At 45.0% G+C, this 16,494-nt stretch overlaps 1 protein-coding gene across 2 annotated transcripts in view; it reads right to left on the reverse strand.

The window, feature by feature from the left end:
• Positions 1–14,599, reverse strand: part of CKAP5 (cytoskeleton associated protein 5) — a 28,781-nt gene extending 14,182 nt beyond the window's left edge. The window contains exons 1-27 of one of the 2 annotated variants that reach the window (XM_078859230.1): positions 14,428–14,599; positions 12,909–13,027; positions 11,417–11,607; positions 11,074–11,280; positions 10,778–10,949; positions 9,753–9,885; positions 9,509–9,612; positions 9,293–9,406; positions 8,814–8,918; positions 8,590–8,679; positions 8,270–8,434; positions 7,823–7,951; positions 7,522–7,710; positions 6,901–7,002; positions 6,515–6,625; positions 6,308–6,400; positions 5,967–6,152; positions 5,746–5,840; positions 5,363–5,420; positions 5,109–5,234; positions 4,685–4,824; positions 3,697–3,871; positions 3,147–3,260; positions 2,817–2,945; positions 2,081–2,275; positions 757–889; positions 10–110 (exon numbers count right to left, since the gene is read on the reverse strand). In XM_078859230.1, coding sequence (XP_078715356.1) covers positions 10–110; positions 757–889; positions 2,081–2,275; positions 2,817–2,945; positions 3,147–3,260; positions 3,697–3,871; positions 4,685–4,824; positions 5,109–5,234; positions 5,363–5,420; positions 5,746–5,840; positions 5,967–6,152; positions 6,308–6,400; positions 6,515–6,625; positions 6,901–7,002; positions 7,522–7,710; positions 7,823–7,951; positions 8,270–8,434; positions 8,590–8,679; positions 8,814–8,918; positions 9,293–9,406; positions 9,509–9,612; positions 9,753–9,885; positions 10,778–10,949; positions 11,074–11,280; positions 11,417–11,607; positions 12,909–12,965 — 3,414 coding nt within the window. In that variant the 5' untranslated portion in view covers positions 12,966–13,027; positions 14,428–14,599. The remainder of the gene's footprint in view (positions 1–9; positions 111–756; positions 890–2,080; positions 2,276–2,816; positions 2,946–3,146; positions 3,261–3,696; positions 3,872–4,684; positions 4,825–5,108; positions 5,235–5,362; positions 5,421–5,745; positions 5,841–5,966; positions 6,153–6,307; positions 6,401–6,514; positions 6,626–6,900; positions 7,003–7,521; positions 7,711–7,822; positions 7,952–8,269; positions 8,435–8,589; positions 8,680–8,813; positions 8,919–9,292; positions 9,407–9,508; positions 9,613–9,752; positions 9,886–10,777; positions 10,950–11,073; positions 11,281–11,416; positions 11,608–12,908; positions 13,028–14,427) is intronic. The other variant, XM_078859231.1, reaches the window with a different exon arrangement.
• Between the last annotated feature and the right edge of the window lie 1,895 nt (positions 14,600–16,494).

A 16,494-nucleotide genomic window follows, 5' to 3' on the forward strand; every position in this document is an offset into this window, starting at 1 on the left:
TTAATGCACCTTTCCCTTGGTGGCTGGTCCGGCAGTTTTTGGTCGTTTGGTATCTCCCACAGAGCTAGCGTCCTCCGCAGGCACGGGTGCACTCTGTGGTCTCGAAGAACCTAGGGAAACAAAAATCTCCGATTCGATACAAATAATAACAAAAAACGTTTACTTAAAACTTTCCTGACTGCAGGAATTCATATTCTTTGGTTCTTTCAGTAAAGTCACGTAGATACAAAAATAATCATAAAAATAAAGTTAATAAAAATAAAACCCATTAATGTAGACTGTAGCCTGGTTATTAAGTTTGGTGAGTGTACTGGCAGTCTATAGCGTAGACCGAAAGAACCAAAGAATAATAACAAAAGCAGCAGCAACAATTCTTAAACTATATATGCATCAAAATAATAGGGTTTTCCCCTTTTTTCTGGCAACAAAACTGAAACCTTTTTACAAGGATTCATGTCTGCATTAACCACAATACTTGCAGTCAAAATGCAAACAAAAAACACTGATAATATATGCATTGTCCTTGAAACTGATTGGTCCACACCAGAGACAGCTTTCTTTTGAGCCTCGTCTCAATTGGTGCTCGACCAGATGACGCCAGAAGGCGTACAGCTCAAAGACAATGCACTATCAAAGTAATGAGGGCTCGGGGTAAACATCTACATCAAAAACCCTATTATTATATGTTGGTACTGGCAAAGGAGGTCTAATGAAATACATGCATCTCTTTACCAAATTAATAAAATGCAGCAATACCCGATTTGGCAGGCGCTGCGCTTGCGGATGCCGAGGCCCCCGCTGATTTAGCCGTTGCTTTTGCAGCAGGTTTGGCAGGAACATTTGGCCGACACTTATCCAAAACAGCCATCACTGGGTCCTTTGATGAAGCCTTGAATGACAACACAAAATTTATGTAAATGTCATGCAACCGACTCACTAAGCAAATCATTACTTTAAATTCTAATCTCGAGATTTTTTTTGCGTACTGTTTTACTGCCTCACTATTATACAAGCACAGGGGAGAGTTAGATATAATCTAATAAATGTAGCCATGTAGGACAATAGCAAGTTGCTCTCAAGTGTGTTGTAAAAGATTAACAATTTTCGAGGTGGCCAGTTGGCACAGAGGTCAGAGCAATGAGCGAGTACTACCGAGATCCTCGGTTCGAATGCACGTGTGCTGAGCTAGATACAAATTGACATGTTCTGTTTATGTAACAAAGCTTACCAATTAGCTGTGTCGGGTGGTGGCGGGTTTAACGACACATTTATATTCACGCGATCTCCCAAAAAAAAACTATTATGGAATACACATCGTTGACTCATTAAGTGAACCGAGTTGATGGCCACCAATGACGGCAAAAAAAACTATTTGGTTATGGACTTAATTTTGGTCGAATATGGAAGAGTGGATGGGACTTCTGTCCTTTTTCTCTGCGGACGAGGTCACTCGAAGTTACGAGGTACATCTGTAATATGCGCTTCTCTGGACCACTCTCTAACGCAAAAGTTTGCACTATTCTGCGAGAGATCAAAATGGGTAAACACAAGACCATCGTAAGAGAACACCTCTTCTGACCTGTCGTGCCAGCCATATACCATCACCTAGTACAGATACACACCGCTGCTCCTGACGCGGTTATCTAGCTTGAGACCACCTGAATGTGAAACTGTAGTTGTTGCTCTGCATCTAGATGAGCCACACGACAGAAGACTACTATCAACTACAATAATAATAACTCCATTTATATAGTGATTTTCATCAAGGCTCTTAAAGCGCTGTACAGGACACAGCAGCAGCACACGCTCAGCATGAAAATAATTATTTATACATTTTAAGAATCCATTCACTAAATTAACTAAAAGTTTAACAAGCGGAAGCGTGTAAATGGGTTTTAAGACGCGTTATAAAAATCCAGACTCGGAGAGATCCTGATATCTTGTGGAAGAGCGTTCAAAACCCTGGGGGTTACACGGGGAAAAAGCTCGGTCACCCATCGACCAAAGCCTCGAGACCTGGGATTAGCAGAGAAGATCTGCCACGCGACTTCATGAAACAATATCAAGGTTTCCTCCACACCTTCAACTTCCCGGTGGCCTTGGTCATCTTTTCGTAGCCCAGGTGTATCATGAAGGGAATGACGGCATCCTGTGCCTTCTTGCGCACGTCCCCACTGCGGTCCTCGATGCAGGCGTACAGATACGGCACACACAGCGCCAGGTCGGCCGGCACCGTGCGGAGATCCGGAAGCTTCTCCGCGAGCCAGCCCAGCAGCTACACGGTGGCGGCGGTGGTAGGCAGCAAAAATGCACACACATTCAGGCAAACAAACAAACACTTAAGTTGACCATTTTTGTCAGCATCCTCGTGAACGTCTCTACGGTCATTAGAGAACTTTGTAAAAATCAACATAGTTATATAATGCACTTTTTGTGAATGACGAATGGTAAAACGTGTTCATAACCATATAAAATGTTCGTAAGATGAAAGTACATCTGAACAGCCCTCTTGTTAATATTCAGCTAGATGAAGGCCTCCCCATGCGTTGGCGTTATTGAACCATACATCACCTCGCTGGTGAGTGCAGGTTGGTAAAGGTGGGAAGAACATTAATGGGAGCACAGAAGTACAGCACAACTATGGATCTTGCTATACTGCCACCCCCTATCCACAAGGCAGCACAACCCTGCAGCCTATAATGCTTGTTAACGTGGTCGGCCATCCAATCATAATCCAGGCTCAACCATGTGGGTAACTTGGTTATAGAAATACAGTACGAAGACCTAAACGTGAACAAGGTGAATGCAAAGCGCACCTCCTGCCGCAGGAAAGGATTTTCCTTTTTGAGCTCTTCGGATAGGTCTTCTCCCTCCAACCAATCCTTCATGCCTGTCTGCTCCACCCACGTGTTCAGGGTAGCGAGAGCTGCCGCTCTCACCGTGTTCTGCCCGAAAAATTATTACAGAGCACGCAAATGTTAGAAACCGCACGAACGTTAGAAATCACGCTGAAAAATATTCGGCTTTTCCCTTCAACCCACCCCCCCAGATATGCCCTGCAATAACGGGATACTCTGCGCTCACCGCCGTCATCACGCGAGATTTCACACGGCTTTACGTAATTAAGCCGTGCGTAAAGCGGGTACCTTGGAATCCCCAAGGGTGGCGATGATGGGGAATCCCAGCGACCTCACGTGCTGCTTCACATTTGGCCCCATTGCTGTGGCAACCTGCTGCAGAATGCCGAGCGCCTGTTGCATCTACACTCCAGTGCACGGACACACAAAAGAATGATTCCCCATATAGCCTTAACAGACTGTTTGGGACAAGTGCTGTTAGCGAGTAGCACCTATGAAGGCTGGCACACGAGGGGGTGGGGGGGTAGACAGCACCACCCCCAGCCGCCTTTGTCTCCCCAGTGGCGATGTTTACACACCAAACCAGGTACTCATTTGAGGCCGTGCCAATCTAGGAAAGGCCCAAAACCGGTTCAGATGATCATAACTGGTGTTTGGCCATGAGCGGGAATCGAACTCCGGTTCTCCGGGTTCGTAGCGCAGCGTGCTAACCGCTACACTACCGCACCGGCACACACACACGTAGAACAACAATTAAGAATGCAGTCGGAAATAAAAACGCTGGAAATTTTACGAATGTAATCAAGCATGACACGGTTTGATTTTGCATTGGACTTGCCAGAATCTTATTGGAATCGTTGAGACGGCTCTTCAGGGCGCCCGGCAGGTCCCCAATGTTGGCAGTGATGAACTTGGCTTCGTTTAAAATGGCAACGACTTCGTCCAGGCCTTCTTTCCTGATCTTCCAGTTTTTGTCCCCAAGTTTGGTAACGAGGTCTGGTGTTATTTTGTTGCTGAAAAAAAATACAAAAGATTGATAATACATGCATTAGGCAAAAAACCCAACATTAAATAACTAGGCGTGTGATGTTATTAATATATTCATTACAATCATGAAATACCACTCACAATAACACGCATCAAATGTCTGAGGAAATCAATGGATGTATTAAAATGATACACATGTAAGCTAGCGTGACATACATGATAAAGGTGCAAACAAAGCTATGCAAATTAGACAAACATAAACAAAAATGCAAGACTGTAAAAAAAATATTTTAAAAAGGATCAATTCCTAAAACACAATCACAGCAATTCATTACACATCACTAGGGGGCAGGAAAATGGTTAAATTTGGGTACCACTCAATATGCACATGGAAAAGTAAAGCGGCCAGCTTTCTTGGATCACACGCTCCCAAATGTGTTAGTATAAGAGTATGAGAGAGTCTAAAAAGTATATGAGTATACTTTAGTAAGAGTCTGAAAATGTATTTCTAATCTGTTAATATTCGCAGGATGCTCAAGATCCACTCCTCTTCTCCACATATATCCCTATACTCTATGACTCTATGTATTGAATGCAATGCCTTTTTTCAACTCCTTTGAACAGCCAGTAAATATTGCAGAGCTGTTTTTAAACTTGCTGTGGTTCAGTTTAACAGGCAAATGGATAAAACCAGCAGGTGCATGAACTTCAAAACAACAAACCTGAACTTTGAGTGGCACCCCAAGTCACGTGCCTATAAAATAACCCGTCTTAGGTTCTGCGTATCATAACTTGCGCGAGGAAATACAAAAGGAACAACAGCAGCATGCGTACTTTACCATATATCTATCCGCGTCACAAAATCTTGCACGTTCACCATAACGCAATCCTCTTCCGTCTCCCCATCCGCATCCTCGGAAGCGTCCTCCCCACGCTTACTTTGTCCTCTGAAGGGGGCAGGCGGAGTCTGTCCCTTTGTCTATGCAAAGCAAGTGTCGCGGAAGGCAGTGGTAGAGAAAGGGTCATTGCACCACAGCATTAAACCCAACACACACAAAAAAACATTACGTTCATTTTGAGAAGTGAAGTGACCCACGGAGCAGCCAATCGTGAGGCTGTTATATCGAGTGGTGATTAAAAGTGGAGCGAATAAAAAACTGCTTTCGAGAAGTTACAAAAAACAGGCTGTGTGTTTTACACATTTGAAGGTCTGTAAGAACAAACCAAACAAACACTACCATAGAAGACTGGGAAGAATGGTACCTTTTCAAACTCGGCGTCTATCTGGTTCAGCAATGCCGGCTTCTCGTCTTCAAAAAACATGCGAAGTGGCGGCCCCATGTAGAGGTACATCACGCCCAGAATAGCGATGGCTGAGGTTCGCACAGCCTGCGCGACAGAAAAAACACAGCAAAACAAGCCGATATCTTGAGACCAGTCACCACGAGCAGAAACTCGATTGTGAGCGCTTAAAAGTATTGAACAAGGCAAGCGTCTAATCTCCATCACTCACTGACCGGATTAGTTGCCGACAGCGCAGTCTTCACGTGACTAATGAAAGCCCTTACGTTCACCCTGCCAACAGCAAAAAAAAAGTTTATTTACAACTTGAACATTTCAGTACGGCTTAAGATACTAAATCACCAAATGCGCATGCCGTAGAGCTGTAGTTATAAACTCTTTTGGACCTGCAGACATATGTCAACCTTCAAAAGTCATGGAACAACCATGTAGTTAAAAATGTCGTTTGGTAAAAATATATAGTTGTACGCATGTTGAACTTCTTTCGCACCATAGGTAACCAACCATGCTAATCAGAGGTGCTAATCGGAGATGCAACAGGTCAGCGGATCACTGCCTTGCGGACCACAGATAAGAACGCACTGCTGATGATACTCACCCAGCGAACCCAAACTCTTTTATAGCATTCGCAAGCCAGGTCAACGTCTCCGATTGATTCTTCGGATTTTTTTGACCAAATGCCATTGCAACAATCTGAAAGGAGGTCATAGATACTTAGTTAAATTAAGCAGACCTATAATTCAGTAACAGCTCCAATCATAACCGCATAACGGAAAAGAAAATAAACTAAAAACGATTGTGCATTCACTGCTGATGCACCTCCTCTGCAGTCCACGGCAAATTGCAGGCTTCCGAGACGGCAGTCAGGGCATCCTTGGCAAAGTTTCCACACTTCACATCGCCGATCTTGTCAACAAGGCCCTCCAGGGCGATGCGGGCCGATGTCTTGGAGAAATTACCCTTCTGTGCCACCAGTGCCACAATCTGCAGCTTCAGCTGCATCACCTGCCACGTGTGTTCAAACACTCACGTCAATATTTCATTTTCTAACGAGTTTTAACCATAAGTGCTTTACAGATTTCCATGTACCTCACAACTTAAAAAAATGTGACATGTTTAGCTAAGCTCGTTGCAAAACACAAGCAGCAGGTAACCCTTACTTGGAAGTTGGTTTCCTTCCAGCCCGGTTTCTTGGCCAACATTCTGATGAGAGCTTGGCACGGCATTTCATCTTTCCCCATCGTCTCTACAGCCTGTGCACATGAAACTGGGTTAACAAAGGTGTCAATCAAATCCGCAGGTGACACCTGCCACTTGACACACAAGCTGCTGCAGCACACGCCAGCGTCGTTAACGTGGTCACAAACCTTCTGGAACTCCTCCATGCTGGCGAGCCTCTCCTTCCAGTTGCTGCTGTCCAACTGCTGCAGGCAGGAGGGTGGCAGCACTGCAGCAGCTTTCTCCTCGCACACCTCCGTCTGTGGGCAAACGCAGCCATCAAACCCACCCACCATGGAGCACTCACAAAAGCACAATCAGAAACTGCATGCACGACAAGCTGATTCAACAGCTCAATGCAAAACTGCACAAACACCGGGGGATCATGAAAACGTTAGTTCTATAAAAACGAGTAAAAAATGTATTTATCACCGACAAAGATATACGTGGTTTCGCAATGTGAGCAGCAGAACAATTGCAAATGCTGTGGCGGTACCGACGTACTTATACAAACTGTAATGCACTGTGCTCTTACCGAAAGCTCATGCTCAACCTCGTCTTGTTTTTCTGCCCCCTTCTTGCCCTTGGCAGCTGCAGCCTTACCACCCGCCGCAGGTTTTCTTGGCGGACCACCTGGCTGCAAAACCCACGCGTAACGTTCAGCCAGCATTCGCCACAACGTGCCGTGCAGTCTCAACAAAAGCCACCTCTCTTAAAACCGCCTTGAGCCACAAATTAAATAATCTATAAATGCATGCTCCTTGCAAAAAAATCTGCACACAAACGGTCCCTAATAAAACTAAAGTAATTCAACAGGCAACAATGTGCACTGGTTAAAAGGAGACAAGTAGACAAAATAACTAAATAAGGAATTCAGTCCCCATTTATTTACACGAACACTTAGCAATTAGCAGAAATACTTTGCTTTAGAATAGTTAATGTTTTTTTTTTATCATATAACATTACACAATGGATCAATGCTGTAGTTGATGAAAGTAGATGTTAAAATATATTTTATACTTTACATTACGTGATTTTTGATCACTGTACAAGATGACAAGTTTTTTCTTAATTTTATATTTTAACACAAACATATACAATAAGATGTGCCAATATTGTGTTCTGAATGTCTCCACCAGTCCGCACCAGTACTGACCTTGACACCAGCCGCAGCCACCTTTTTGGGCGGTCCCGAGGGCCTGCTCGATGTGGTCGATCGGGCTGTTTCTGTCGACGCCGTTGCCCCAGCTTTGGCCGAAGGGTTCGCCGACTTAGAAGCAGTGGCTGTGCCGCCCACCTTCTTGCCACCCTGCGCCAGTTCGACTTTCTCGGCGCATTCCTTGATCTGTTAACGGAGAGCACGGGACAATGATGGTGAGATCTAACTGTGTCAAGAGGAACGCAGGTGCCACAAGAGATCAGGGAACAACGCTTGCAGAAAAGATTCACGTAATCACCTTTTCGAGTTTCAGCTTGTCCACCTCATCCAGGTAAGGGTTGACCGCCTTCTCCCCAACCACCTTGAGGGCAGTGGCTAGGGCCTCATAGGCAGCATCTCTTACTTCTGGTGCAGAGTCATTTGTTTGCTGTGAGGACACAGAGTAAATGTATGAAAATCACTTGTTAATAATATGCTTTCAAAATTATTATAGATTTTCAACTTTTTAACGAGCTAGACTATAGACCAAATACAAACTTTAAGCAGAAATGCAATATTATTTTAGTATATAGTTGACTTTCTTGCACCGACATTTTTGTAGTCTACATACTATGTTTTCCACCCCAATTCTTGTCCCAATACATGCTCGTCAAAACCAACAAAGGTCACGCATACATTTATCTGCTTCATTTTATTTCAACTGCACACCACACAAATGAAACATCCTCCGTAAATCGGGACCAACTTTGAGCAGAGCGACGCAGAATGGCTTGAGCAGCGACTTGGGCAGGGTGGTGGTGGTGCAGTGGCGGAAGCTCCGAGCCAAAAACAGGGAGGCCTGCTGCTTGATGCTTGGATTCTTGTTGTCCAGCACGGCCAGCACATCCTCACTCACCACTTGCAGCGTCGTCTGTACAAGAAAAGTTGTCAACATTTGAATCTATGAATACTTTACCTTCTCCTGTCCCCCACCCCTCCAATTCTTAAACAAGTGTTGCATTCGCCAACATGCACGAAGGAGGTCATCCGTGCACGGGTAATTCTTTGCAAGCGTTAAGCGCTTACCGTAAGAAAGACTGCATCTATAGCTTCTTGAAGTGCTTGTACAACTGCGGGCTTTTTTTCTTTGAACTTCTCAAGCAGTGTAGACATAACCTGTGCAGACATGGGATCACACGCTCAATGAAAGGAACCTTACACTTGAAATTCAGTTAAAGGCTGCCTAGGCTGAACGTAATTCATTAAATACTTCTACGTGTAATAACGTTGCCTCAAACAAAGTGACTTACATGAGGAGCGTAAGTGTGAAACTTTTTCCGGAGCCCAGCGGCCAGGCAGCTCAAACACTTGGCTGCCAGTGAAACGAGCATAACATTCGAGTCCTTTCCAATAACCTGTACACAAGTAGTTAAAATTGGAGGGTTAATGTTCAACAAAAAAACACACCACAACTATTACATACCACAATCAAGTTTTGTTTTTCTACTTTTTAAAACTTACATCCATGTTTTCATAATCCAACTTTAAAAAGTACAATAGGGTTTTTCCCCTTTTTTCTGGCAACAAAACTGAAACCTTTTTACAAGGAACCATGTGTGCATTAACCACAATACTTGTGGTCAAAATGCAAACAAAAAACACTCTGATAATATATTCATTGTCCTTGAAACTGATTGGTCCGCACCAGAGACGGCTTTCTTTTGAGCCTCGTCTCAATTGGTGCTAGACCAGAGGATGCCAAAAGGAGGTCTAATGATTTAAAAAGTACCTTTTTTAAAACCCTGACCACATCACCATAGTCCCCAGGCTCGAGCTTTGGGTGCTTCAACAGCACCTCCAATGCTTCCAGGGCCTCCTTGCGCTCTTGCCACTTCTTAGCTTCCTACACAGACCACAAAGCACAGAAAATAAGCGTCAAAACCAACAACTCAAACTTCATTTAAAAACATGGGGTGAATTATGGGATTTTTTGGGGTTTACGAACCACTTTGTCATAGAAGTCCTTCGGAAGTTTGGAGATGATCTCCATGGGCTCCAAAAGATCGTACGGATCGAGAGCCGGTGCAGCGTCAACTTCGTCCTCATGGCCTGCCGATGAAATGTCTCGAGCTCAAGTAACCGCTCTAATTTCAAAACACCTCACTTAATTAAAAGGAAACTCTGGGTTATCCGTTCACGTGTCGTACGTAAACACACACGATTTAAACGAGAATAAAAACCACACGCACCAGCGTCGACGTCTCCGTTGTCGGTCTTCTGTTGCTCAAATTTCATCCTGAGGTCCTGCTGAGAGCGCATGAACCGGGTCTGCTTGGCCGGAGTGTTGGGCATCTTTTCCCATTCATCCTCGAGTTCTTTGAGCTGAAAACAAACAGCAAGCTCTTACTCCAAAGGTTTGAATATTCTAATTATACTTGATTTTTTTATTTATATCAGTTGCAAAGAACAGGCCCAAAGATCAAATACCCTGCAACAACCACCACTATTGACGGCATATGTAAGTTGCATTGTCACCAGACATCATTACACATATGGGATGTGACATCACAGCTTAAATGTCAAAACATCTGGTAGATATTATGGCTTGATCTGTATTGTTACTTAATACTTCAATTTAAATAAGTGTACATGAGCAGCCACTACGCGCCTACAGTACATAGAAACCAAACGATACAAGAGCACAGATTTTTTGAGAAATGTGTGGTTTCCACAATGTTAAATTGCAAAAAGTCAGTATCAAGGGTGGCATTCCCATGGGAAACTGCCGAGTCCATTACACAGTCATAACTATATTTAACTTAATCAATAATTTGAAGAGATGTTATGAGGTACTGTATTCACAATAAAAGACAGAGCAATGTTACTCACAAAATTCTGATATTTGACAACTCAAAGACTGTCCAAATTAAAATATGCAACTTTATATCATTGTTTAAACACTATAACCGTAAGTTAATTTACAAAAGTTGGGCGATTTCTATCGGAACATTTCTTTCCTAAGAATTGTCCCCTGTATAACTTCTTCGATGAATAATTTTCAAGTTAAATTCTCAGATAATCCGAATGGGATTCACTGTTCCTGGCTTGGAATAGTAATAATTGGCTAAAATGTCCAGTAATATACCACAGCATCAACATTTTAAAGGCATTTGTATCTTAGAATTATGTCTGTCTGGACATGCACCCAACAATGTTGCAAAACAATGCTGCTGACAGTGCATTTAACAAGTCAAGATAATCCACTGCTTCTCACCTGCAGGGGGTTAATATTCTTGAGTGGTGCTCGCAACGCATCACGAATCCACCTGTAAATCTCCACGGCCAGCGACTTTGCCTCATCCCTCACTGGCTTGTCCCGCGATTCAAATAATTTTGGCAAAAGTTTTACGATTGGCTTCAATTGCACAATTTTGGAACCAAACTCACTGGGGGAGACACACAAGATATGAAAACAGAAACACAATTAGGAACAAAAAATAATTCGAGTATATATGTTTTGACTATCTACCGCATGAACTGTGCAGACAATGGTTGTCAAATGCAAATTACCAAAGTGCTTTCCTGAACGTTTCAATGCAAGTTACAACAATTTTGGGATTTTTGTTGTCCAATCCCTTGATCATTTCCTCTTGCACTGGGTCTGGCTTGTCAATCTCAATGTACATGAGGCAGATGTCCATTCCCAATTCTTTGGCACGTGCCTTGGGCTGGTTAAACACCTTGTTCACGATACCTGCGACAACTTCTCCACTAGTCCTGGAAAAATGTACAAAAAATCAGAAAGTTCAGTACTTCAAACTGAAAGCCAATGCACGGACATGAAGCAAATTTCAGCAGGTTTGGTGCTGCATATTGATAGTGGAATGTCAATAACAGAATGTGAAAAACTTACTTCCCAGCTACATTGGCATTTTCCACAAAAACCAGGCCTGCCTCCAGGCCCTTGAGTTGTGCAACAGCATTGCTGTCGGTGACAAACTTTTTGATTAAGCCCAAATATTTAGAAAACTCTGGACTCTTCTCATCCAATTTCTGGAATATCTTGAGTGCTTCTTCGTAGCCATTTAGCCTCGCTTTCCAAACCTAAAAACAGAAATGAAACAAAATGGAACAAAGACAGTAACTCTTCCATGTACAATATGCCACAGTGATTATTTTATACAAATTACAAAGGAAGCATAACAAAATGTGAAAAGTGCGCAAAAAGCATGGAGTGGTCCATGCTTGAAATTACACATCCGATTAGCACAGTTAGACACGCACAGTGCGAAAGAAGTTCAACATACATACACCAAGAGACAGAAACAGGAGCACATGGATCAGTCAAATAACTGCATCATATTTAGGAAACTGGGCTTGGGCATGACACATCACTGAAAGGGATGAAGGCCAATGTTTGAGACTGGTGACTGAATGACAAAATAGACCCGAGTGCAAGACCGACAGAGATAGTAATGAGTAAGTCATGTGCTGGAGCGAGATGGATTGTGGCATTGCAAAAATGCGAGAGAACGCGACAGAATGGGGAAGCCTTTATCCAACAATGGACAGACCATGATGGATGCTGATGGAATGATTATGTAATGTATTAATAACACATTCTGCATACCTATTTTACATGTGAAAGTACTCGTTCTGCCGACATGCACATTAACTTTTACAGTTTATTAAATGCAGATAGTTTCATTTACAAGGCAGCAATTGTAATATAGTCCCTTTACGCACACCACTTAAAAGCCATAAAGGAAACTGACGCAACGTGGGGTGAATGCAAATGCCCCCGTGATTACAAGTTGGGAAACACGTGGGCATTCTTACAGGAGGCCCAATTAATTCTGTTGTTTGAGACGTGTTCTAATAAAAACAATACAAAATTCATGTCACGAGTTACAGCTGTAAGTGAACATTACTAATAAAAGAGGTGAAAGCCAATTGAGCTAATTAACTAATTTGCAAGACCTTTTAAAAATCAAGGGCTACCCAGGTCTAAGTTTTAGCCATTCTAATAGCTTTCATTCTCAACCATTTCTTTACACAATACACCACCGGGTGTTAACAAAACATCTAAAAGGAAAAGTCCATCTCATTACGTGTCGAGACGATGACCAAATCACCCAGAATATCCTCAATGTCAGATCTTTAAAACCAGGGCGAGTTCAACCAGGACCAGTTCTTGTAAGGGAGACCACCATATATCGTGCTACAGGCTACGTAGTGGGCAAAATTAACATGATAGAGTTAAACTACCCTCTGCTACCCACCACTTATTATGCACTATGCTCCCAGGTAGATGCTGCCCAGCCTGGTTGATGAACTAACCCCCAAGATCCATATCCAGCAGTGGACTGACCAAAGTGTTGCACATGTGCAAAGTGTCCACCCACCTTGTGTTCGCATCGTTGGTCAACTGGCAATTTCATCCACTCACTGTCGTCCGCCATGGCTGCATCCAAGGATCACTTCAACCCGCAGTGGAATTTTGGCCTTTCTCTCCTGCCGACAACTATAACCAGGTAAATGTACAACAACAGCACGGACATTTTACCAATGTTGCAGCCGTCGAGGGTGTGCCGTATCGGAAATAATTACCCCCCCCCTCCCGACAGACCCGGTTACGCGTGCACACAACACGTATCACAGTCACTGCATGCAATTTCGCCTATTAAATTGCTCCAAGCAATTTTCAACATTCTGCTGTTGGCAGTTTTTAATTATAAGCAACTTTTTATTCCAGACTGTCAACATTCAGCCACCGCACGGGCGAGGCGCTAATTACGCAATAAGCCCCAGGTGCCAGTTGCATAAAACACATTTATTCCCTATGGTATCTGTGCTTTGTGTTCAGTTTATCCTTCCACGCACCTCCGCATAGCACGGGTTGGCTATGTATGGTGCTAAATAAGTTCCACGTACATCCATTTCCATTGGCGGATACTTTAATGCTGCGTTCAGAGGAAAATAAATGTCAAGGTGTTTTATGCAACTGCTAACAGGAAACTCGACACTGAATGGCTCTCGTTTCTGAATGAAGGCTTCCACACACCATGTCTGTGACGAGGGGTTGTTTGACCTTACTTCACAAAGCTAGTCATTGCGAATTGGTGAAGGGGAGCGAGGCCCAGAACCCTTTCCGATATCATACGCCACTGACATACAGAGTGGCTCGCGAATCGAACTTATGTGGTCGAGTTTACATAGCAGTGTGCTCACCGCAGCACGATTGAAATATATCCCGTAAGAATGTAAACATCAACGTAACTAGGCGTTGTTGCTCTTTGTTTGACCATACTTCACCCGCAGTGGTCACTGCCGGTTGTTGAAGGTGGTGGGGTTGGTTGGTTAGGGGAGGGGGGGTACCCCAAGTGACAGCGACCACTCGCGAACAGCGACTACGAATGGTAACCCCGAGGGGCGCGTTCATAGCGCAGTGCGCAACCATCAACAACAACAACAAAGTAGAATGCAGTCCGAACGTAAAACGTTCAGAGTCAATTCAACGCTACTCGCGAAGGAAATCGTAAAGGAGGCAGCTAGCTGTGCGCCCTCAACACGGAGCACAAACACGCCGCCGCCGCCGCCTTCGTTGTTATTAACGCGGCGAAACCGTGGCCGACCATCGACGCTTCTGGCGGTGTTGGCGGGGGGGGGGGGCAATACATCGCGCTTTGTCCACGAGTCGACCGCTCGCACCGAGGGCGTCGCGCTCGGGACAATGCAAGGCAATCCCGGCGTGAAGGGCACAAATGACGAGTGTGTCACAGCTGAACGAGAGACGAGAACTCGCCGCGCACAGCGTGGGCCCGAGGCCGCGCGACGCGCGGCCTAGGGCCCACGGAGAGGCGCTCGCCTCGCCTAGATGCCCCCCCCACCCACCCACCGCCGCCGCTACCGCTCCCAACTCACCCGAGGCTTTGCGCTGCGTCGTTACAATGTATAGAAAATGACAATCTTCGGGATGCGAAGGGTATGCGATTAAATCATTTTGTTCGCGGTTTTAACAACAAAAATCACCAAACGACGCGAGCGAGAGAGCGCGGTGGAGGCGCCTTGCGATGCGGGGCGGTTTGAATAGTGACGTCACCCGCCACTGGGCGAAGAAACGCGACGCTGATTGGTCGGCGGCCGCGGACACGTTGGGGGCCCCGCCGCGCTAAGCGCGCCGCCGATTGGTCGGAATGTGATAACAATGCGATTTAAAAAATTGGGATCTCCGCCCACACCAACCAACCCCCCCACCCCACAACACCCCAAACCCCTCCACCCCACAACCCTTCACCCCCCCACATCTCCCCCACCGCCACCCCACAACCCCCCACCCTACAACCCCCACAACCCTCCACCCCCCCACAACCCTCCACCCCCCCACATTCCCCCCCACAACCCCCCCCCCAAACCCGACAACCCCCCCACAATCCCACAACCCCAACAATCCCACATCCCCTCCACCACCACCCCACAAGCCCTCACCCTACAAACTCAACACCCCACAACCCTCCACCCCCCACATGCCCCCACCACCACCCCACAACCCCCCCACCACACCCCCTCCCCCTTCCTTGTGTTTCTACTCGGGAGTTTTGTGTTGAACAGCGCGCCAGTGGAATTCCTCCAAACTGGGGCGTTGTTGCTTTTTGTGCAGCGTGTTATGCGGCGTGTATATTTTTGTATTTTTTTTTTGGGGGGGGGGGGGGCGCATTGCATCTCGTTCGCAATTGTAACCCGAGTCTCACGCGTGCGATGCACTTGTGGTGGTGGTGTTGGTGGTGTTCAGTCACGGTGTTTATTCGTGACCTAATCAGAATACTTGACTGTGTATTTATATTGGAGGAATCTGATGAGCTATAAAGTACTTTTTTTTCAGACGTGTCCAGTCGGGGCACGGGGTCAGAACGTTACAACAATAGAAAAACACGTCAGGAGTGCAGAGTATATTAAAGGTTAACAAGTCACTGAAGCAAATCTTCTTCTCTATATATAAAAAAGGGAAATGTGTGATTGTGTGTGTCTGTTCAAGATTTTTAAATCGAAATCTGTTCAAGATGTTTAGCGTACTTCCGGACATGCAACAAACTTGAAATTTGCCATGTGGGTACTTTCCAGACTGTACACCATGCAAAAATTATAAAAATACACTTTTGTATTTTGGGGGGGGGGGCTCAATAATGCATATTTTTTTGCAAGGCAGGTGAGCTGTGACGTCACATCTGTCATGTGACCCGCGCACGTGGAAGCGTAACACATTGTAGTGTAGTGGTTAGCGCGCTGCGCTACGAACCCGGCGACCCGAGTTCGATTCCCGCTCACGGCCACCACCTGTGACGATTATTTGAATCGGTCCTGGGCCTCCCCTAGGTCGACTCAGCCTCAAACGAGTAACCGGTGTGCTGTGTGAGCATCGCCACTGGGGAGACAAAGGCGGCCGGGCGTGGTGATAAAACAGCACGTGATAAGGAAAACACATTTATTACAAAAGGCCGATAACACTTTAATAAATAGAAGACAAACATAACTTGCTGCTGCTTTCCCGCTTGTCAATGCGGTTCCTCCTGTTTTCTCTCGTTTCGAGAGTGAGCGAACATTTGTGTGCGCTCTAAGTTCAAATTATCATTCCACGATGAGACATGTTTATTTGCAGCTTGCAGGAGTGAATGTCAGAGCACTACTGAGGATCTCTTCCCGTGACTCCTTATTCACGCGCTAGGGGGCGCTGCACTCCCCACGCTAATATGTCGTCATATTGATTGATTGATCGACCCAAGTTTAAATGCAATGTGTTGCATTTTTGTGCATTCAATCGATCGGGTTGAGACCATCATCAACTCGCTATACAGAGTTGAGTAAATTTGTTTAATCGCCAGAGTTGAACCCGGTTACTCTGACCTCTAAGCCACCACCGGACCACCTCTTATTTCTATATCCTTCACCTTTATGTATGTATGTATGTTGACCTTCTTTTGCACCGTACGTAGC

Source organism: Lampetra fluviatilis, chromosome 8 (assembly GCF_964198595.1).
Source record: "Lampetra fluviatilis chromosome 8, kcLamFluv1.1, whole genome shotgun sequence".
NCBI lineage: Eukaryota > Metazoa > Chordata > Hyperoartia > Petromyzontiformes > Petromyzontidae > Lampetra > Lampetra fluviatilis.